General features: G+C 31.7%; 1 protein-coding gene across 2 annotated transcripts in view; it reads left to right on the forward strand.

Moving 5' to 3' along the window:
• The window catches only part of ATP9B (ATPase phospholipid transporting 9B (putative)), a 431,234-nt gene that overhangs the window by 79,472 nt on the left and 333,462 nt on the right, over window positions 1-18,300 (forward strand). For both annotated transcript variants that reach the window (XM_051970555.1, XM_051970554.1), the window contains exon 5: window positions 341-449. In XM_051970555.1, the coding sequence (XP_051826515.1) occupies window positions 341-449 (109 nt within the window). The remainder of the gene's footprint in view (window positions 1-340; window positions 450-18,300) is intronic.

Below are 18,300 nucleotides of genomic sequence, written 5' to 3' on the forward strand. Positions count from 1 at the left end.
TGGTTATTATTAATTTGATATTCATATTCCAGCACATTATGCATGTAATTTATCAACTTATTAAAGATGATTTTAAAAATATTTTGACTGTTAACTATTTTAAAACATTAAATTATATAATAATTTTATTAGTTTCCTTGAGTACTCCAAAAATCAACAGCAGTTGCTTTTGAAATGTTTGTTGTTACTCTTATGCCTTTTACTTTATTTGTATTAGTACATTTATCTTTTATAAGATAAATTAAGCAAAAAGTTAAATTTGATACCATATTAGGCACATTTTTTCTTTGTTTAAAAAACCCTTTTTGAGCAATATTTTGTGTTATTTTGTTTTCAATAGGGATTTGTCTTGGCTGTCACTATGATACGTGAAGCAGTTGATGAATTTCGGCGTTTCCAGCGAGACAAGGAAATGAATTCACAGTTATATAGCAAGCTTACAATAAGAGGTTGGCAAAGATACTTTTAATCATATGTAGCATTCCTTTGGTCAATATTAAGTGGTTTTGTTATTTAATAAGAAGATTTTAACTCGTAGAAGAAATAAATATAAAGATTTGTCCAATTTTTCCCCAAAACCATGCCTCTGAGAATGATAATAACTCAGTCATCTTATTGGATTAGATAAGAGACATACTATTTATTTTGTTTTAGGCTTTTAATCATTATACTAGATAAACTGGTGCAACAGCATATAAAATATATTTGTACTCACTTGTTTCTTATAAAATGTATATATTCTGCTATTTGTATTTAATGTGCTTGTACTTTTGTCTATGTGCCTATTGATTTTCACATACACACTAGCCTCTTAAATAAATTTGTATCTTATTTTAGTGTATATGTTGATGAAACAAGCACAGATATGCACTTTATAAAAAGTAAGATGTAATTAGATATTTCTTAGCCTTCCAGAAATCTCAACTGTCAGAGCAGAGCTTCAAATCTGAAAGCAAATTAGCCTCTTAGCATCTGAAACAGTTATTTAAAAAAAAAAAAAAGCCATTGTATTAAATCATGCATTTTAGTAGTTAGACTCTTCAGTCAGAGTCTTGACTCTTAATGTGGAGTTCTTTTGGTCTAGTCTAGCTTGAACAATTAAAAAACAAACAAAAGGTGGTTGGAAGGGTTTATTTCAAGCAGGCCCAGTGTAATCAGGAAGACTTTCACTTAAGTTCAACATCTCATTCTTCCCCATAAAATGTAGTTAATTTAAAAAAATTAATTTTATTGATATTTTTTGTTTTCATATCACTTTTATTTCCTAATATATCCCTTTTCTTGTACCTTCCAGAGGGCCATCCATGTAAACAAAGAATTTAAAAAAGGGAAAAGCAGTTTCTTCAGCAGAACTAAACAACTTTGATATTGATGCTGTGTGCTTTTGTTGTCTTCTACCTTTATAAAGAAGGGAGGAAAGTGTATTCTTATATCAGTTCTTTGGGTACAAGTTGGCTCATTTTAATTTCAGAGTATTTAGTTAAAATTTTTATTGTTTCTCTTTTTATTTACATTTCTATTGCCTTTCTGAATAATGAACCAGAAATTTGCCCTGCTTACTTCACCATGTGTCCATTCACATAAGTCTTCGCATAACTATATGTGTCCTTTGTGTTCATAATTTACAGGGCGGTAATATTCCATTACACTTAGATTTAGCTTTTTTAGCTCTTTCCTAATCAGTAAGTATTAATATTGTTTCGTGTTTTCTCTAATATAAAAATGCTGCTAAAATGTTTTTTTTCTCTTTTTACTTGCAGTTTCCATCCTAGTATAAGCCTTCATCATTTTTTGATTGGATAGATTGAAATAGTCTTTTAATCACTTCCTAGTATAATCTGTCCTTCATACTACAGCCAAAATGACTTTTCTAAAGAATAGTTTTGACTTTGACTTTGTCAGATCACTCCTTACTCAGCAAACTGCAACTCTTTATACCTCTGGGATTAGATATAAAGTTCTTTGTCTTTTAAAGTTCTTCACAACTTTCCTTCACCTGGTTTTGCCCTATCTTTTCATTCTTCTTACTCTTTATTCTGTGGTACACTGCAATCTAGTCATACTGTCTATTTATTTAATTTCCTTCTGTGCCTTTGCACTAGTTATCTCTTATGTAACGCAAATGTTCTTTTTTTTTTCCTCTCATATTCTTGGAATCCTTGGTTTTTTTTTTTAGGACTCGGCCAAAATATCTTATTCTGGAGTCCTTTATTGGTTCCCCAAAGTTAGAGCTTTCCTCTCTAAATTACTTCTTGTTTACTCTTTATATCGTGCAGATCTCCAATTATTTATTTATACATTGTCTTTAGAATACACACACACACACAGACACACACACATATATATATAAAACAGCATTTGAGGGTCTGGTTTTCTAAATTCTTCTAAATTCTTTTTCATAATTCTTGAAATATGCAATCTCTTCTAAATAGAATTCCTGTAAAATATGGTGAAATAGTTTGCTTTTTTTAAAAATTTGAATGGAATGAGCTTTAATAATAAATAAATTGAGGTAGAACTTCTCATTGCTAGAAAATGTCAGATAAATACCTGTGTAAAATATAATTGTCTTGTTAAAGATCCCAAATCATTTGTAAGCTTATTGATTTGACTGCTTAGATTATGATTATTTAAACTGATTGAGAGATCTCTTCCTAGTTTCATGATTCTGCTATCCAAATTACATATTCAGGTGGCTGGAGAAAAATGCAAATGAAAATACTTAATTTTTGGTCTTGGGTGTTTTTGAGGGTTTAAGTGCTTTGTGAATCCTTAAACTGCAAGTGAAATATGTCATTTTTGTTAATAATGAAAATCTCATTAGTTTGATTCTAATAAGAAATGATTTGAGTTGCTCTTCATTTTAAAAATGAAAATTACAAAAACATTTTTAAAAAAATAAAAATTATATATGGCAAAAATAATGTAGAAGGAGAATTTTTTGTTTGCTTTAGGAATCTAATGATGAATAATAGTCAAGTCTCAGGCAGTAAAATGGAAGAAAGACCTGATTTCCACTCCAACAAGTAATTAACTTTAAAAGATTTTTCTGTGCCCAAATTTTGCCCCAACTTGTCAAATTTAATTAAGCTATTTGAAATTAATTTTCAATAAAATTTTATTCTTAGAATGTGAATTTTTATAATTAGACCTAATTTTATACAGATAGTAAGTGCTTAAATATTTGTTAAATGAAATGGTAAATTTAATTTAATAGTGATCTCTTGTTTTTATATAGCTTGTTTTTGTACTTAATTATGGGCTTTTTATTTTTGTAGCTGTCAAACAAACCTGTTGAAAGAGACTGATACTTTCATATGAACCATTCTGAAAATTGAAATGGTCTAATTGTGCTAATTTTATAGATGTCTATGGAAGTATTCTATTTATTTTGGAGTCATTTTTTCTATATTAAAACATTAAGACTCATTTTTTTACATTGAAGAAGAATTTTTATTTGCAGTTGAAATTCATTTTTCAGTAATTGACTTTCTTATTTATGGACTAGCCATGTCATTTATTGCTTCTTGTCTCTCCCTATAATTTGATGATTTTTGTGCTTCACTAAAAAGAGAGGGTGTGATAAGCAGGGAAGATGAAAATAAATTTTGCTGCTTGTTTAGCACCTGACAACAGTTTTGGCAATAAGTTGTTGAAATTATTGATTGAATTTTAAATTATCAGTGGAATTAGTTTTAAATTGCCTTTTTTTATTAAGTAAAATTTCAGCAGTATAAACTGTGTGTCTTGGTTGTAGTATTCTTTTGTATAGTTATCTTCATTACAAGTAGGCCACTTAGGAAAAATTTTGAGTTAAGTTTAAGGATGATTAAATTTTTTCTAATCTCAAGACTACAAATTTGTGTTTAAAGAAATTATCTTTTTAAAAAATTAATTTATCTTTTTAAATTTAGGACTCACATTTGAAGCAATTCTGTGCTACAGTTTCTTCCCTAGAAAGTAATTATTCTTTTCCTCAAATGTCACAGATTTCTTGAGTATATTTTCTTATTCTTCTAGTATATTACTAGTGCCTTGAATATTATTTGAGAAATATAAAAGTTGTTATCATTAGATATGAAATGAACCTTAGATTTAGAGAAGAATTTAAGTTTAATTGGTTTTCTGATATTGGTTATATTCATTGTAGAACATGAAAAAGATTGTTTTCTTCAATCCTTTTGTATTTCAGAGCCTTTGATTTGTAATTATCATAAATATAGAAGCCTAAAGACATTATAATTTTAATTTGCTATATCTTGTTAAAATTCTTAGTTTGTCTTTGTATGGTTGTTTTAAATTTTCTGATAGATGTTGTCATGGGAAGATTTACAATTTTTGAGACTAATAATCAGCTATTGAGAATGTAGAGATTACCAAACCCATCTCAGGTATCTTTTAACAGTGTCTCTTACATGTAACTTCAGAGGATCGTTACAAACTATGATGAGTCTCATCTCTAGGTAGAGAGATCTAGAGATGATCTCTCTATCTGAATCTATAGTATTTATTTTGAAGTAGTGCTTTTATTTTCTATACCCATATCTCTTATTAGAAAAGCTGTCAGTATTGAAGAACATACTTCCTTCTCCCCCCCCCTTTTTTTTTTTTCTATTTTTGCAAGGTAGTTGAGATTAAGTGATTTGTTGAAGAACATACTTTGAGCAATTAGCTTAATAATTGAAGATTTTGAAATTTTATTACAAAGGCTTTTTATATGTGCTATTAAATTATTGCGATAGCATTCTTAGTTTTTTTTTTTTTAATGTCCATGCTATTACTCTGTAATCCATCTTTCATATAGTCTCTCAAAATGATATAAAATGTTAGAAAACCGAGGAAGCTGTAAAATAGAAGAAAACCAAGAGAGACAAGTATCACAAAACACAAGAAAGCAAGTATAGTTAATTAAGTCAGCAATCAGTTATAAGTGCTTACTATATGCTATACACTGTGCTATAAAACACTAGGCATACAAAAAAAGATTAATAGTTCCTGTCCTCAGGAAATTCACATGAGGAAGACAAGAAGTAATTAATTATGTACATACGAAATGTACAGGGTAATTTGAAAGTAATTTCAGAAGATTTAGTGGTGGGGAAAACTGATAAACATCTTTTGTAAAATAAAGAATTTTAGTTAAGTCTTACAGGAAGCCAGGGAATGCAGTCCAATAGGATGGTTTGATAATTTTTCCTGTATGAGGAACTGGCAGGAGTTACTGGATTGCAGAGTAAATAAATATAAGAAAGCTGTAAAGATGAAGAGGAGCTAGGTTGTATAGGACTTTGAAGCCCAAACAGGATTTTAGGTTAGATCCTGGAATTAATAGGGAATCACTAGATTTTAATGAATAGAGGAGTATGATAGGAAGATCTGCTTTTTAGGAAGATCACTAGCTGATGAATGGAGAACTGACTGGACTGGGGGGAGACTTGAAACAAGGAAGATTATTGTAATAGTCCATGAGTGAGATGATACCAGCCTGGTTCAGAGTAAGATTGAGTTATCAGATTAGGCAATTAAAGTATCATTGGTAATTTGGAGAATTTCAGTAAGTTGGGAAATTAGAGAAGAGGAAAGTAAAATTAGTAATTAGGTTTTTCTTTTTAAAAAAAGAAATTTGAGGAGGGAGAATTCTGGGAAGGTGTCTGAGTAGGTTGGTAAATTTCAAGCTTTCCAAATTTCCTCTACAAATAGAGCAAATTTGTACCTCAGGATGCACATAGATGGAAAAATCAAGATTTAGGGCAGAACAAGGTTCCTCCTGGTATAACCCAAGAAGATCTGAAGGAAATTCCTAGGCTTGTATTAATCTGTCTGAAGTGCAAATGCCTTCTGACTAGTTCCACTGAAATACCAAGTGGGGACCCCTCAGGCTAGCTGGTTGGAGCTGGAACCTCTGCAGGAACCACAGAGATTTTCACCTCCTGGATTGTTTGTGGCATGGGGTCTGAACCTGGGAAGACTGAGGGAACTTCAGCCGATTAGGAACACCAGGAAGGAACCAGCACCTGGTAAGTGCAGAAGCAGTGGAGCAGGGACACTATTAGCTGTAGGCCCTTGAAGGAGGGTGGTTGGAGTTCTTGGTTTGGAATTCCTGGTAAGAGGGGAAAACTGAAGGAAAGTTTGAGGCACACCTCTTATTTTAAAAAAAAAATGAATTGATAAGGAAAAAAAGAACCCAACATTGAAACATATTATGCAAACAGGGAAGACCAGGATTCATCTTCAGAGGAGGACACTTTAGTAAAAAAAAAAAATTCCATCCCAAAGAGTAACACGAAATGACTCCCTGCTTAGAGAGAATTTATAGAAAAATTCAAAAAATAATTTAAAAATCAAATAAGAAATATTGAGGGAAAACTTAAAAAAAAAATCCAAGAAAAATAAGATTATGGCAAAAAAAGTTAACTAACTAGAAAAGGAGTTTTATAGTCTCAAAGATAAAAATAATTCATTGATAATTATTATTGGACAAGGATAAGCTAGTGAAACTATGAGAGACTAAGAAATAACAAATTGATTATAAATGTATACATAAATATATCTTTTCTTAACTGTACCTTGCTTGGTGGTAAGAGTCAGGGAGGAAAGGGAGAAAAAGAAAATAAATAAGGTGCAATTTCAATTCAAGGAAGGAAAGAGAAAAATGGATATTCTTGAATATAATTTATTACACACACACACACACACACACACACACACACACACTCTTTCTTGATCTGGTAATTTTTTGTTATATATCTTGAATCTTCCCGATTTGCTGGGCATATGAAAGTGTTCTCTTTTGTTTTGCTTTATTTTATTTTGTATTCCTTTTCTGTTTATCTTTTTTCTTATTGTTTTTCCAAATATAATTTTAAAAAAAGTTTGAATGCAAAAGGGGAGAAATAATATATCCCTTCTTATTTGAAGGGACTGTGTATTATGTAACAATGATTTTTTTGTTTTGTGTTTTTAAAGAATAGTGGTGACTTGGACTTTTTTGTGAGAAGTACAGAAGTGAGCAGTAGATAAAAAGAGACTGAAGATGGGTGAAAGGTCTAGAGTGGAAGAAAGAAATTGTGACTTTTTGGGGGTAGTCTTTAAGAGAAGATAGAATGAGTCATTTTCATGGAGATAGTAATTAAATTAGTGGAAGTAAGTGATATTACCCTGGGTAGGGTTGGAAAGAGAAGACATCCTTGGGATAGAACTACTGTGAGGTGATGAAGAGAGGATCAAAATCGTTAAGGAATAATTTTATTTAGGAAGAGAACCAGAAGAGGTCAGTATTGTAGAAGTCATGAGAGAAAGAGAATCTAGGAAATTCAGTAGTGTCAAAACCTAAACAGAGATCAAATAAGCCTTAGAAAAAGATCTTTAGAATTAGCTATTAAATGTTAGTAATTAACACATTGTTAAAAAACCCAGGGAAGATGTTTCATTCGATTGGGTCAGTTGTAAAAAGTTGAAAAATGAGTGGGGCATGAAGAACTGAAGGGAACGAATTTATATAACTTTTTCTAGAATATTGATAGAGAAAAGAAATAAGAAATAAAATTTCTTATGTTTTTTACATTTATACTTAGAATTAGGTCAGCTTTATGGTATATCTATTTTATAGTGTAGTTTTGAGTTCTGATATTGGTAGTCTCTTTCCCTTCTCACTTCTTTTTATTATTTCCCTCGAGAATCTTGATCTTTGTTTCTTTAGATTAGGTGGAACAGTCTGAAGAGTGAGTTGAATTAACATAGCTGGCATGTCTTATGGAATGAGTCTCAGCCAAGGACCTCATCAAAGTGGAGAATAGGCCCCAGGGTGTAGAGGCATCTTCAAGTGAGCAAGAATGATGGTGAATACATAGAACAGTCTAGAGAGTGAGTTGAGATTATATTGGTTTGACCTATCAATGATAATTTTCCTGGTAATCTAGGTTTATTTTTATTCTTGTAAGATTGACTCCCAAGTATTTTCTGTACTCCCAAGTACATTCTGTAGTTCTTTTAAAAGGAATTTCTCTCTCTTTTTTTTGTGTGTAATATTCAGAAATGCTGGTGATTTATATGGATTTAGTTATAGCCTGAGACTTTGCTGAAGTTATTGTTCTAATTAATTCACTCTGTAGAGTTCTGTAAGTGAAGTATTATGTTTGAAAAAAAAGGACAATTTTGTTTATTCTTTGCCTATACTCATTCCCTCAATTTCTTAAAATTTTTTTTAATTGCTAAAGCTCATATTTTCAATACTGAAATAATATTGACGATACTGAATATCATTGCTCTGCTCTTCATCTTATTGGACATCTGCTTTATTTCTATTACATTTAGAACTGGCTCTTGATTTTAGAGAGAGATTACTTACGTAAAGGAAAAAAAAATCTGTTCCTATTTTTTTAAGTGTTTTTAATAGAAATGAGTGTTTTATTTTTTCAAAAGTTTTTCCTTCAACCTTCTGATGAATACTTTATTCTTTTTTTTAATATTTTATTTTATTTTATTTAATAATAACTTTATATTGGCAGAATCCATGCCAGGGTAATTTTTTTTTACAACATTATCCCTTGCACTTGTTTCTGTTCCGATTTTTCCCCTCCCTCCCTCCATCCCCTCCCCTAGAAGGCAAGCAGTCCTATATATGTTAGATATGTTGCAATATATCCTAGATACAATATATGTTTGCAGAACCGAACAGTTCTCTTGTTGCACAGGGAGAATTGGATTCAGAAGGTAGAATACTTTATTTTTGTAATTAATATGACTTATTCTGTCTAAGATTTTTCTATTATTGAATTAATCTTATATTTCTGCAAAACAAAATCCAAGTTGGTCACAGTATTTCATGTTTTTATAGATTTTTTGTTAATGCCTTATTTAAAATTCTAACATTAATATTCACTTGAATATTGGTCTATAATTGTTTTTCTCTGTTTTGACTCTGGTCCATGTATCAATTTTTATTGGTAGGTAGTTAGAGTTCCCAAATTGAAGAAATCTTAGATTCCTGTGATTTATAGATACTACTTGAAATATGGCTTATATGTTTTTTTTTTTAAATTTAATTTTTATTTAATAATTACTTTATATTGACACTCGTTTCTGTTCTGATTTTTTTTTCCCCTCCCTCCCTCCACCCCCTCCCCTAGATGGCAAGCAGTCCTTTATATGTTGGATATGTTGCAGTATATCCTAGATACAATATATGTTTGCAGAACCGAACAGTTCTCTTGTTGCATAGGGAGAATTGGATTCAGAAGGTATAAATAACCTGGGAAGAAAAACAAAAATGCAGATAGTTCACATTCGTTTCCAGTGTTCTTTCTTTGGGTGTAGCTGCTTTTGTCCGTCATTTATCAATTGAAACTCAGGTCTCTTTGTCAAAGAAATCCACTTCCATCAAAATTGGCTTATATGTTTTTAAAAATTCAAATAAATTTGTTTTGGACCTAATGAAGGATATTGTTATTTTTAAACAATTTTATTTCATGATTGGGAACATAATCCATAGATTTCCATGTAAATTCTTTTGCAACAATTCTATTTTTTCCTTGTGGACATAATTTTTTAAAAATATCATTTCAGCTCTTTGTATTTTTGCTTTTTGGGTGGAAGAATTTTCTTTTTAAATTTATAGTTTTCCTTATAAGCATCTTTTAAGTTTTGCCAAGTCTAATCGTATTATAAATTTTACTAAGAATAATGTACTACATAGTGTCACAAGGAGTAAAACTCAATCGATATACGAGATCATCATACTTGCGTTTCTTACATATTTAGCATTTGGGAGTTGAATAGGTTAGAGAAAGTATAAGATTAAGAATCTGGAAGACACATTTCATTCCTGCCTCAGTAACTTACTGAATATGTGACCTTAGGCAAGTTGCTTAATAGTTTCTTCATCTATAAAATGAGATTGATAATAGTATCTACCTCACAGGTTTGTAGTAACAATCACATGGAGATAGCATATATGTAAAGTACTTTGCACACTAGTATTTATTTACTGTTAATAGGTTTGTGAGTGTTGATTTTATTATGAGAATCAGCTTTTTTCTTTTTTATTCAGATTTCCCAATTTTATTCCCTAAGGGGAATCAGTATTTTTAAACAGTAGTTTTTTTATACTATTTATTTTGCACACACTTTGCTGAGACAAATCCATTAATCATCTTTTTTCCTTTCAGAAAACAAGTTTACTAGGCAAGATTTTTCTAATCAAATTGGCAAAGTGGGGAGTTCAAAGGGAGCCAATCTTCTCTCATCTCTAAAAAGTGACAAAAAGAAACATCAAAGAGAAGAAATAAGAACAAAAACTCCCAGAAGATGGGGACTGGATCCATATGATATGTAAATATATAAAGAGAACTTTTGGTGAAGAAGCTCTCTATACCATTATCTCTTGAATACACCCCCTTTTCTCCTCTGATATGGCTATCACCAAGGTACAAGTGGTACCTGATCACTTGTACAGGTACAAGGCATTACCTGATGCCTTGACTACTGGAGTAGCTTACAGGTGGGGCTACCTGCCTCAAATCTTTCCTCATTCCAGTTCAACCTCCCTTCAGCAACCAAAGGTATTAAAATTCCACCCCCATAGTCAATAAACTTCAGGAACTCCCACTTGTCTCTGGCATCAAATGCAAAATCCTGTTTGGTATCCAAAGACCTTCATAACCTAGCCTTCCCATACTTTTCCAGTTTCTTATACTTGATTCCTTATCATTTAATCTTCAGTCCATTGACACTGGCCTTCTTGCTGTTTTATAAACAAATACTCATTCTCTTGACTCCTAGAATTTTTTCTAACTCCTCCATGCGTGGAATGTTTTCCTTCTCATCTCCTCATTTTGTCTTCTTCTGCATGGTTTGTTTATACATATTCATTTACTTGTTTTCTCCCTCTTTATTTTGTGAACTCCTCAAGAGCAGGCACTGTCTTTTGCTTGTTTGTATTCCTAGTTTCTACTACTGTGCTTGGGGACGTTATAGACACTTTATGATTGTGTAGTAACTGACTGACTAACTAGTGCCTTATATTTAAATAATATTGTATTTAGCTAATATTATATTTAACAGTGCATTTAGCTAATTGTGTGTGTATGTATACATAAAAATTAGCTTTTTTGTGGGTCAAAAATTGGAAAGTGGAGGAGAAAAGAAAGGGAAAAAAGTGACAGAACAGAGGCTCTTATCCCTTTGTCTATACACTTACATATGTATGTATAATATTGATTTATACATATGTGTATGTGATTCAGACTTGAATAGTCAGTCTCCTTACACATTTTGGTTTCAATTGATATTTAGAAATTCTTAGAATCTTTAACTGTCCAAGTTAGCATCTATATGTTTTTGTGTAGATTTATGTAGGATATGTCCACCAGGAAATAGTTAAAAGTAGGGCATTTTACTTTATACATAACAAATTTTGCAATATATCCTCTCCAGTAAGATCATGTTTGTTTTTCTTTATTTCTTATGTGTACTATGGGTTGTTAAAATATAAAATATCTCTTAGCACATATAAGATATTTGTGAAAATAGCACACCATTGTAATTCTTTTAAAAACCTTTTATCTGGTGAGTGTAATGAATTAGTATAGATACTTATTTCAATGTTTAGTTTGCATTTTGCTTTAGGCAAAAGGCTTGTGCCTTGGTGGACCATAAAGTCGGATGTGCAGCCAATACTGACAGCTTTTGGACTTTTTATTGGTAATTACACAGATGGTAAAGAGTATTTTAGCTGGGGAGATGTTTTTAGAGGGGAAATTGTTGGCAAAAATAATTTATGCAGTGAATAACATTCAATGTTTTGTCTCTAAATGTTTCTTTACAAAGATATAATATTGCATTATTTCAATGTTCTTTCTAATGATTCTTTCTTTTGACAGAACAGAGGAAGAATTGATTATAGGCTTATAGATTTGCAAATTGACTATATTTGTTATTACTGAAGATTGTTTGGGTTTTAATTTTATAAAAATTGCCTGTTTTTCAAACGTGTGAAATTCTTTCCATCCCTTTTTAAACTGTAATATTACTTTTCTTTTTCATTCTTTTATGTCTTTATGGCATGGAGATTACCTACAGTGTATAATTTCTATTTCTTCCTATCTGTTGACATGTTTATTTGTGCTTTTATCCTCTTTTCTGTTTCATTGTCTTAATTTTTTTTTTGTATACAAAGAAATAACTTTCCTTTAGACTGAACTTAATCTTCAGATATCATTTTGTTGCTAGATGAAATGTTATTTGTAAAGAAATTAGCACAGTGCCTGGCACACAGTATGTGTTTATTCCTTTTCTTTTTTTTTTTTTTTTAAGCATATAATTGCATATCACTTAAGCTTTTAAAATAAGTTATATTTTAAAAAAAGTTTATTGAATAAGTGTGAATATATACATGATGATTAATATACAAATGCATGCATATGTTTTATGTATTCATAGTTATGTATATACATGTAAATACACCAATTCACACATGTGTGCACAATTGTGCTTATGTGTGTGCATGCATAGCAGAGATTTAACTTGTTTTGCATCTCTTTGTATCTAGAAGACTAAAGCAAGCCAGTTACATTGATTCAGATTAATGAAATCTTTTAGAAATAAACCAGCCAAATTTCATACTGCAGAGTTCTACTCAGACATCTACTACCCTAGTTTAGGTCCTTACCACCTCTTCTCTAACAATCATCTACTAATTGCTTTCTTTATTTCAGGTCTCTCCCCATGTCAGTATATCCTACACACTGTTTCTAACTTTTCTTTCTTTTTCTTTTTCTTTCTTTCTTTTTTTGCTGAGGCAATTGGGGTTAAGTGACTTGCTTAGCATCACATAGCTAGGAAGTGTTAAGTGGCTGAGGTCAAATTTGAACTCAGGTTCTCCTGACTTAAGGGCTGGTGCTGTATCCACTACACTATCTAGTTGCCCCTATACCATCTAGCTGCCTCTTACTAATTTTGCTTAGGTGCAGATTTGACCATGTGACTTCTCATTTGGTCAACTCCAGTGGTTTCTTGTTGGTACTAGGGCAAAGCATAAACTCTTCTATGTGGGTTCTAAAGCCTTATACAACTTGTTCTAGCTCAGTGGATAGTATTCTCCTTCCTGTGCTCTAAGAACCAGACATACAGGGCTCATTCTACTTCACAAAGGATCCTCCATTTCCCTTTTCTTCATCTTTAAATGAATTTTCCCATGTCCTTAGGATATGCTTTCTTCCTTTCTCCGCTTTCTTGAGTCTCTTCCTTCATCTAAGACATATCTCAAACACCATCTTTATAAAATCTTTCCTGTTTCTCCCCCTCAAACTATTTTGTATTTAAATTTATTAATGTTGTATCTGTGCTCTCTGTACTGTCTTCCCCATTAAAGTGTTATCTCAGCATTAGTAGTGAATGAAGCAAGTACCTGACACATAACCTGTGCTTAATATATATTTGCTGACCGACAGATTTTTTATCAATGAGTTGTTAAATAATAAACTTAAACTCTATCCTTGAAAATAAGTAATCTTCTTGACAAGAGTAATTTGGCTATACATTTCTTCATCTATCTCAGCCCAACTCCCAGGTTTTGATGAACTTGGTGACCTGCATTTTTTTTCTTAAATTCATTTTGTGTTTTAAAAAATTGAAAGAGATTAAACATATTTAGGGAAAAGAGCTAGTAAAGAATTAGTTTAATGAGAGTAAAAGTGAGAGAATAGTAAATTAAACCACTATCTTAGAGAATTTGGAAAGAGACAAGATAAGAGATATGAATGGGGCAGGGCCAATTTTGACCAGGGTGATAAGACTCCTCATCCTATGAGACTGGAAGGAAATATAGTTTGTGCCACCTTGTTCCCCTATCATAAGATTAGAAATCAAATGGCATGATTTTAAGTAAAGTCAAAAAAAGGAGCGTGCAGATATTATACAACAACTTTGATTTTTGGCCAAATTCTAGAATATGCTATTAAAGGAATGATTAATAAACATGTAGAAAATAAAAAAGATGATAAGAAATAAGAACACTGGCCTCTATAAGAATGTTCCATACTAATGTGTTTTTTTTTTTTGTGGTAATTATTAAATTTGTTGATTAGCAGGATCATATTGATTACCTCAATTTTAGCAAACACTTGATAAAATCGTATATGTAGTTCTTGTGGAAAAGATAGAAACAACATGGGATAAATTTAAAAAAACAGAAAAGTGTATTCATAATTGATCAAATGGCCAGAATTAAAATAGTACCCATTCATAGAAACATTTTTACAAGCGATTTCTTGAGGAAATACCCAGAAATCTGTACTTAATCTTGTGTTATTTAACATTTAATATCCAGTAATTTGGGATGAAGGCTTATCAAATTTGCAGATACTAAGATTAAAGAAAGATATTAACCAGCTGTCAACATTGGGTCAAATCTGAGATAATGAAATTTAATAATAAGTATAATGACACTTATTTAGGTCCAAAAAATGAAGTTCATAAATATCATCTCGAGGAGGCATAGGTTTGTCTGGGAAATCCAATAGTTTTAATGGATTTTTAAACTCAATATGAGTTAACAATATGATTTGAAAGCTAAAAAATTTCTAGGAAGTTCTAATCTCCTATATTCTTTTCTAATGATACCACAACAGTACAGTTGTGTTCAGTTATGAGTATCCTACTTTAAGAAGAACATTCAGAATCCAGAGTACTTATAGAAAAAGGCATCCAGGATGTCACAGGGCCATACTATCTGATTATCTGTTGATGGAGTTGGGGATATTTATTCTGGAGAAGAAGATTTTAAGGAAAAGCTTCCCAATGAGTTAAGGTATACTAAAGTGGAAAGGGTGTCCTGGGGAAAAAGTAGATTCTTTGTTATCTGAGGTTTTCAAACTAAATTTGGATGATCATACATTTGGAATGTTGAAGTTGTAGTTGTTTTGTTTTTTTTCCCTGCATATTTGGTTCACACCAGATGGCAGGCAAGTCCCTTTAACCCTGAAATTTTTTTCAGATTTATAAATAAATCAGAAATCATACTTTGTTTATTATGGCTTGAATATTAAATTGAGTCATTTAAATCTGAATGGTACTTATAGACATTCTTTGGTATGTGCCTTATTTCTTGCCTAGCAAAAACTGCCTAGCAATCTTGATTGGGTGTTGCCTCAGTCAAGCTGAGATCTATTAAAAGTCTTAGTTTTAAAAGGCATCCAGGGTCTTCTCTAGTAGTACAGATCTATATCTTGCCACTGCACAAACGTGGCTCCAGAGAAGAAAGTAAGGCTGGTGATTTTACACAGCCCTCCCTCAGTTAAATCCAATTCACTTGTATATTATGGCATTACCTCCTTGATGTTATGGTCCTTTTCAAGAATGAAGGATAAACAATAAGAAGTATACTTTAAATAATTAAAAACCCAGCTTTTGGAGGTTATTTGGCTTCTCTTAGTAAGCAGTTTTCTTAATTCAGGTTGTTTGTTTTCAGCATAGTATCTTACAATTTTTATCAGACACTTGGATGAAGACATAGGTTTGATATTTATCGATGATAAGGTAGAAAGGGTAGCTGATAAAATTATATGACAGTTGGTATGCATTTATTAAACTCCTATATGACATCAGTAGATCTGAAATGTGGACCATGTATCGTAAGATAAAATGGAATGGAGGAATATAGAATGTGTATGTGTGTGTGTGTGTGTGTGTGTGTGTGTGTGTGTGTGTGTGTTTAAAGAAAACATAGCTGTATATAATTAAAATGTCTCACATTTATTCACTTTAAGGTTTGCAAAATGCTTTCTTCACATACTTTCCTCACAATAATTTTTATTTTAAGTAATTAGGATTTTTTTTATTAGAAGAAAAAACTGAAGCTCTGAGAAGTTAGATGACTTACACAATTACAGATTGAGGAGATTTCTGAGGTGAGATCTGAACCCAGATCTCTTGACTCTATGATTACGTTGAACATGACAGTATACGAGATCAAAGATAGCTAGAAAAGACAGCATGGATTTTAATGGGCTTCAGATTCAATGTAAGTCAGTAATAAAATATGTTGCAGTACCAAAAAGTCAGATCAAATTGATAAAAATATAAAGCGCCCATAAGGAAGATAGCAGCCCTGCTATATACTGTGCCAGATGGCACATTTTGAGAATAATGTTCCTATTTACCTCTTTCACAGATATATAAAAGAGAATGGTAACTTGTCATGATATTAGATAAAGGGTCAGTTGAAAAATTGGAAGTTAAGTCTGGAAAACAGAAAATTTGAGGCATGATAACACATCTGCAGGAATTTAAAGGTGTTTAATAGGAACAGGGATTAGATTTGTTTTGCTTATTTACAGAACTTGGTAGAGGTAGAACTTGGAATGAGGTACATTTGATCTTAGTGTAAGGGAAAATAGTAATTATTGTAATTTCCTTTTTGTATTTGTATTTGTAATACAAAAAATTGTAATGAATGAATTTCCTTTTATCAAAACTGAATATCGGGGCAGCTAGGTGGCACTGTGGATAGAGCACCAGACTTGAAGTCAGAGGACTTGAGTGCAAATATGACCTCAGACACTTAACACTTCCTAGCTGTGTGACCCTAGACAAGTCACTTGACCCCAATTGCCTTACCAAAAACAAAAAACAAAAAACAAACAACAACAACAACTGAACTTGTTGGAACTTGGAGAGGTTAGTGCTTCTAGTATGAGTTGGGTCTTTCTAACACTAACTTTTTGTGATTCTGCATTACTATTTTCCCCTAGATCTTTCCTATATTTGTCATCAGTCTACCAATCAATGAAATGTTTGTTTATCAATTTAGGTAACACAGGGTGTAGAGCTCTGGGCTTGAAGGCAACAAAGACTTGAGTTCAAATCTTTCTCATACTGGTTGTGTAACTCTGGACAAGTCACTCAACTACTGTATGCCTTAGTTTTCTCATCTGTAAAAGGGGGATAATAATAGCACCTACTTTTCAGGGATGTTGTGAAAATCAAAGCAGATGATATTTATGAAGCACTTAGCAAAGTGCTTAGCACATAGTAGGAATTTAATAAATCCTTTCTCTCCCTTTCTTTTTCCCTCCCCTTCCTGCTGGGCACTGTACTTGATATCATGTAGAAGATATGCACAACAGATATAAGGTAACCTTATCATCCATTCTTGTTCTTGACTATTTGCTCCTCCTTCTAACCTCTATCCCTTTATATTTGCCTGTAACATAAGTAGCTATTTACTGAACAAACCTTTTCTCATTAAATTTTAAAATTCATCAAATAATTAAACACTTACTGTTTATAGTATACAATGTTCTATTAAAGCAAGGTCTCTATCATGGACCTTATAATCTGGTGGGGGAATATAAAATTTACAGATTTTATGTTTTATTATATAAAGTTATTAAAAATTTAAGTGCAAAGCAAACTGCTGTGTTATAAAATAACATCTAAAACGGGTCAAGTTTATATGTCTGCTTTATTCTACTGTGATATACCATCAATTTTTATTAATATTATACTATAATAAACTTATGCATACACATACACATTGGTACTTAAACCTTTCTTTTGGTTTACTTATGCACTGTAATCTTGGGTCATTTTGTAAAACATGGATTGTTATAGGAGATCATATTTCAAATTTTAAAAGAATATATGTCATATTTTATAGAAATTTTTGATAGGATTATGACTTTGAGGAATTTATGAATTACTATTGTTGTTTTCCTACATATTGGATCATTTCTTCCTAGTTTTTTGTTTGTTTTTTTAATGGAAGGTAAATGATCAGAAAGACACTGTAAGTTTGGGTTTCATCCAAATGAATGGGCCACTGTCCCCCTTTTTTGTAATACATTTATGTAGTACTTTGAGGTTTGTAAAACACTTTATATATAGTGTCGCATTTGGTCCTCACATCAGCCTTTCAAGGTAAGTACTGTGAATATCAGATTTAAAAAGTAAGGCTAGAGAGGAGGGTGAATTTGCCCCCTTCAATGACTACGGGTTAAGCTAGACTCTTGTGCACTTTTCCTTACATTACTTTCCATGGGCTTAGTTACTACTTCTTATGCAAGTGATTTCCAAATCTCTCTATAAATAACTCTGATCCCCATCCTGGACACGAAATCATTTCATCTCCACTTACCTCTTAGACACGTTCACCTGGATGTCCTGCCAGGGCATCAAGCTCAACATGTTCAAGAGTGAACTCATATGCTTCTTTGACTTACCTCTCCTCCAAACTTCCTTATATCTTATGTTTGTGTTGCTAATCTCCAACTTACTCACATTTCAAAGCTGGGAATCAGTAGT

This window comes from Antechinus flavipes, chromosome 1, assembly GCF_016432865.1.
Source record: "Antechinus flavipes isolate AdamAnt ecotype Samford, QLD, Australia chromosome 1, AdamAnt_v2, whole genome shotgun sequence".
Classification (NCBI taxonomy): domain Eukaryota; kingdom Metazoa; phylum Chordata; class Mammalia; order Dasyuromorphia; family Dasyuridae; genus Antechinus; species Antechinus flavipes.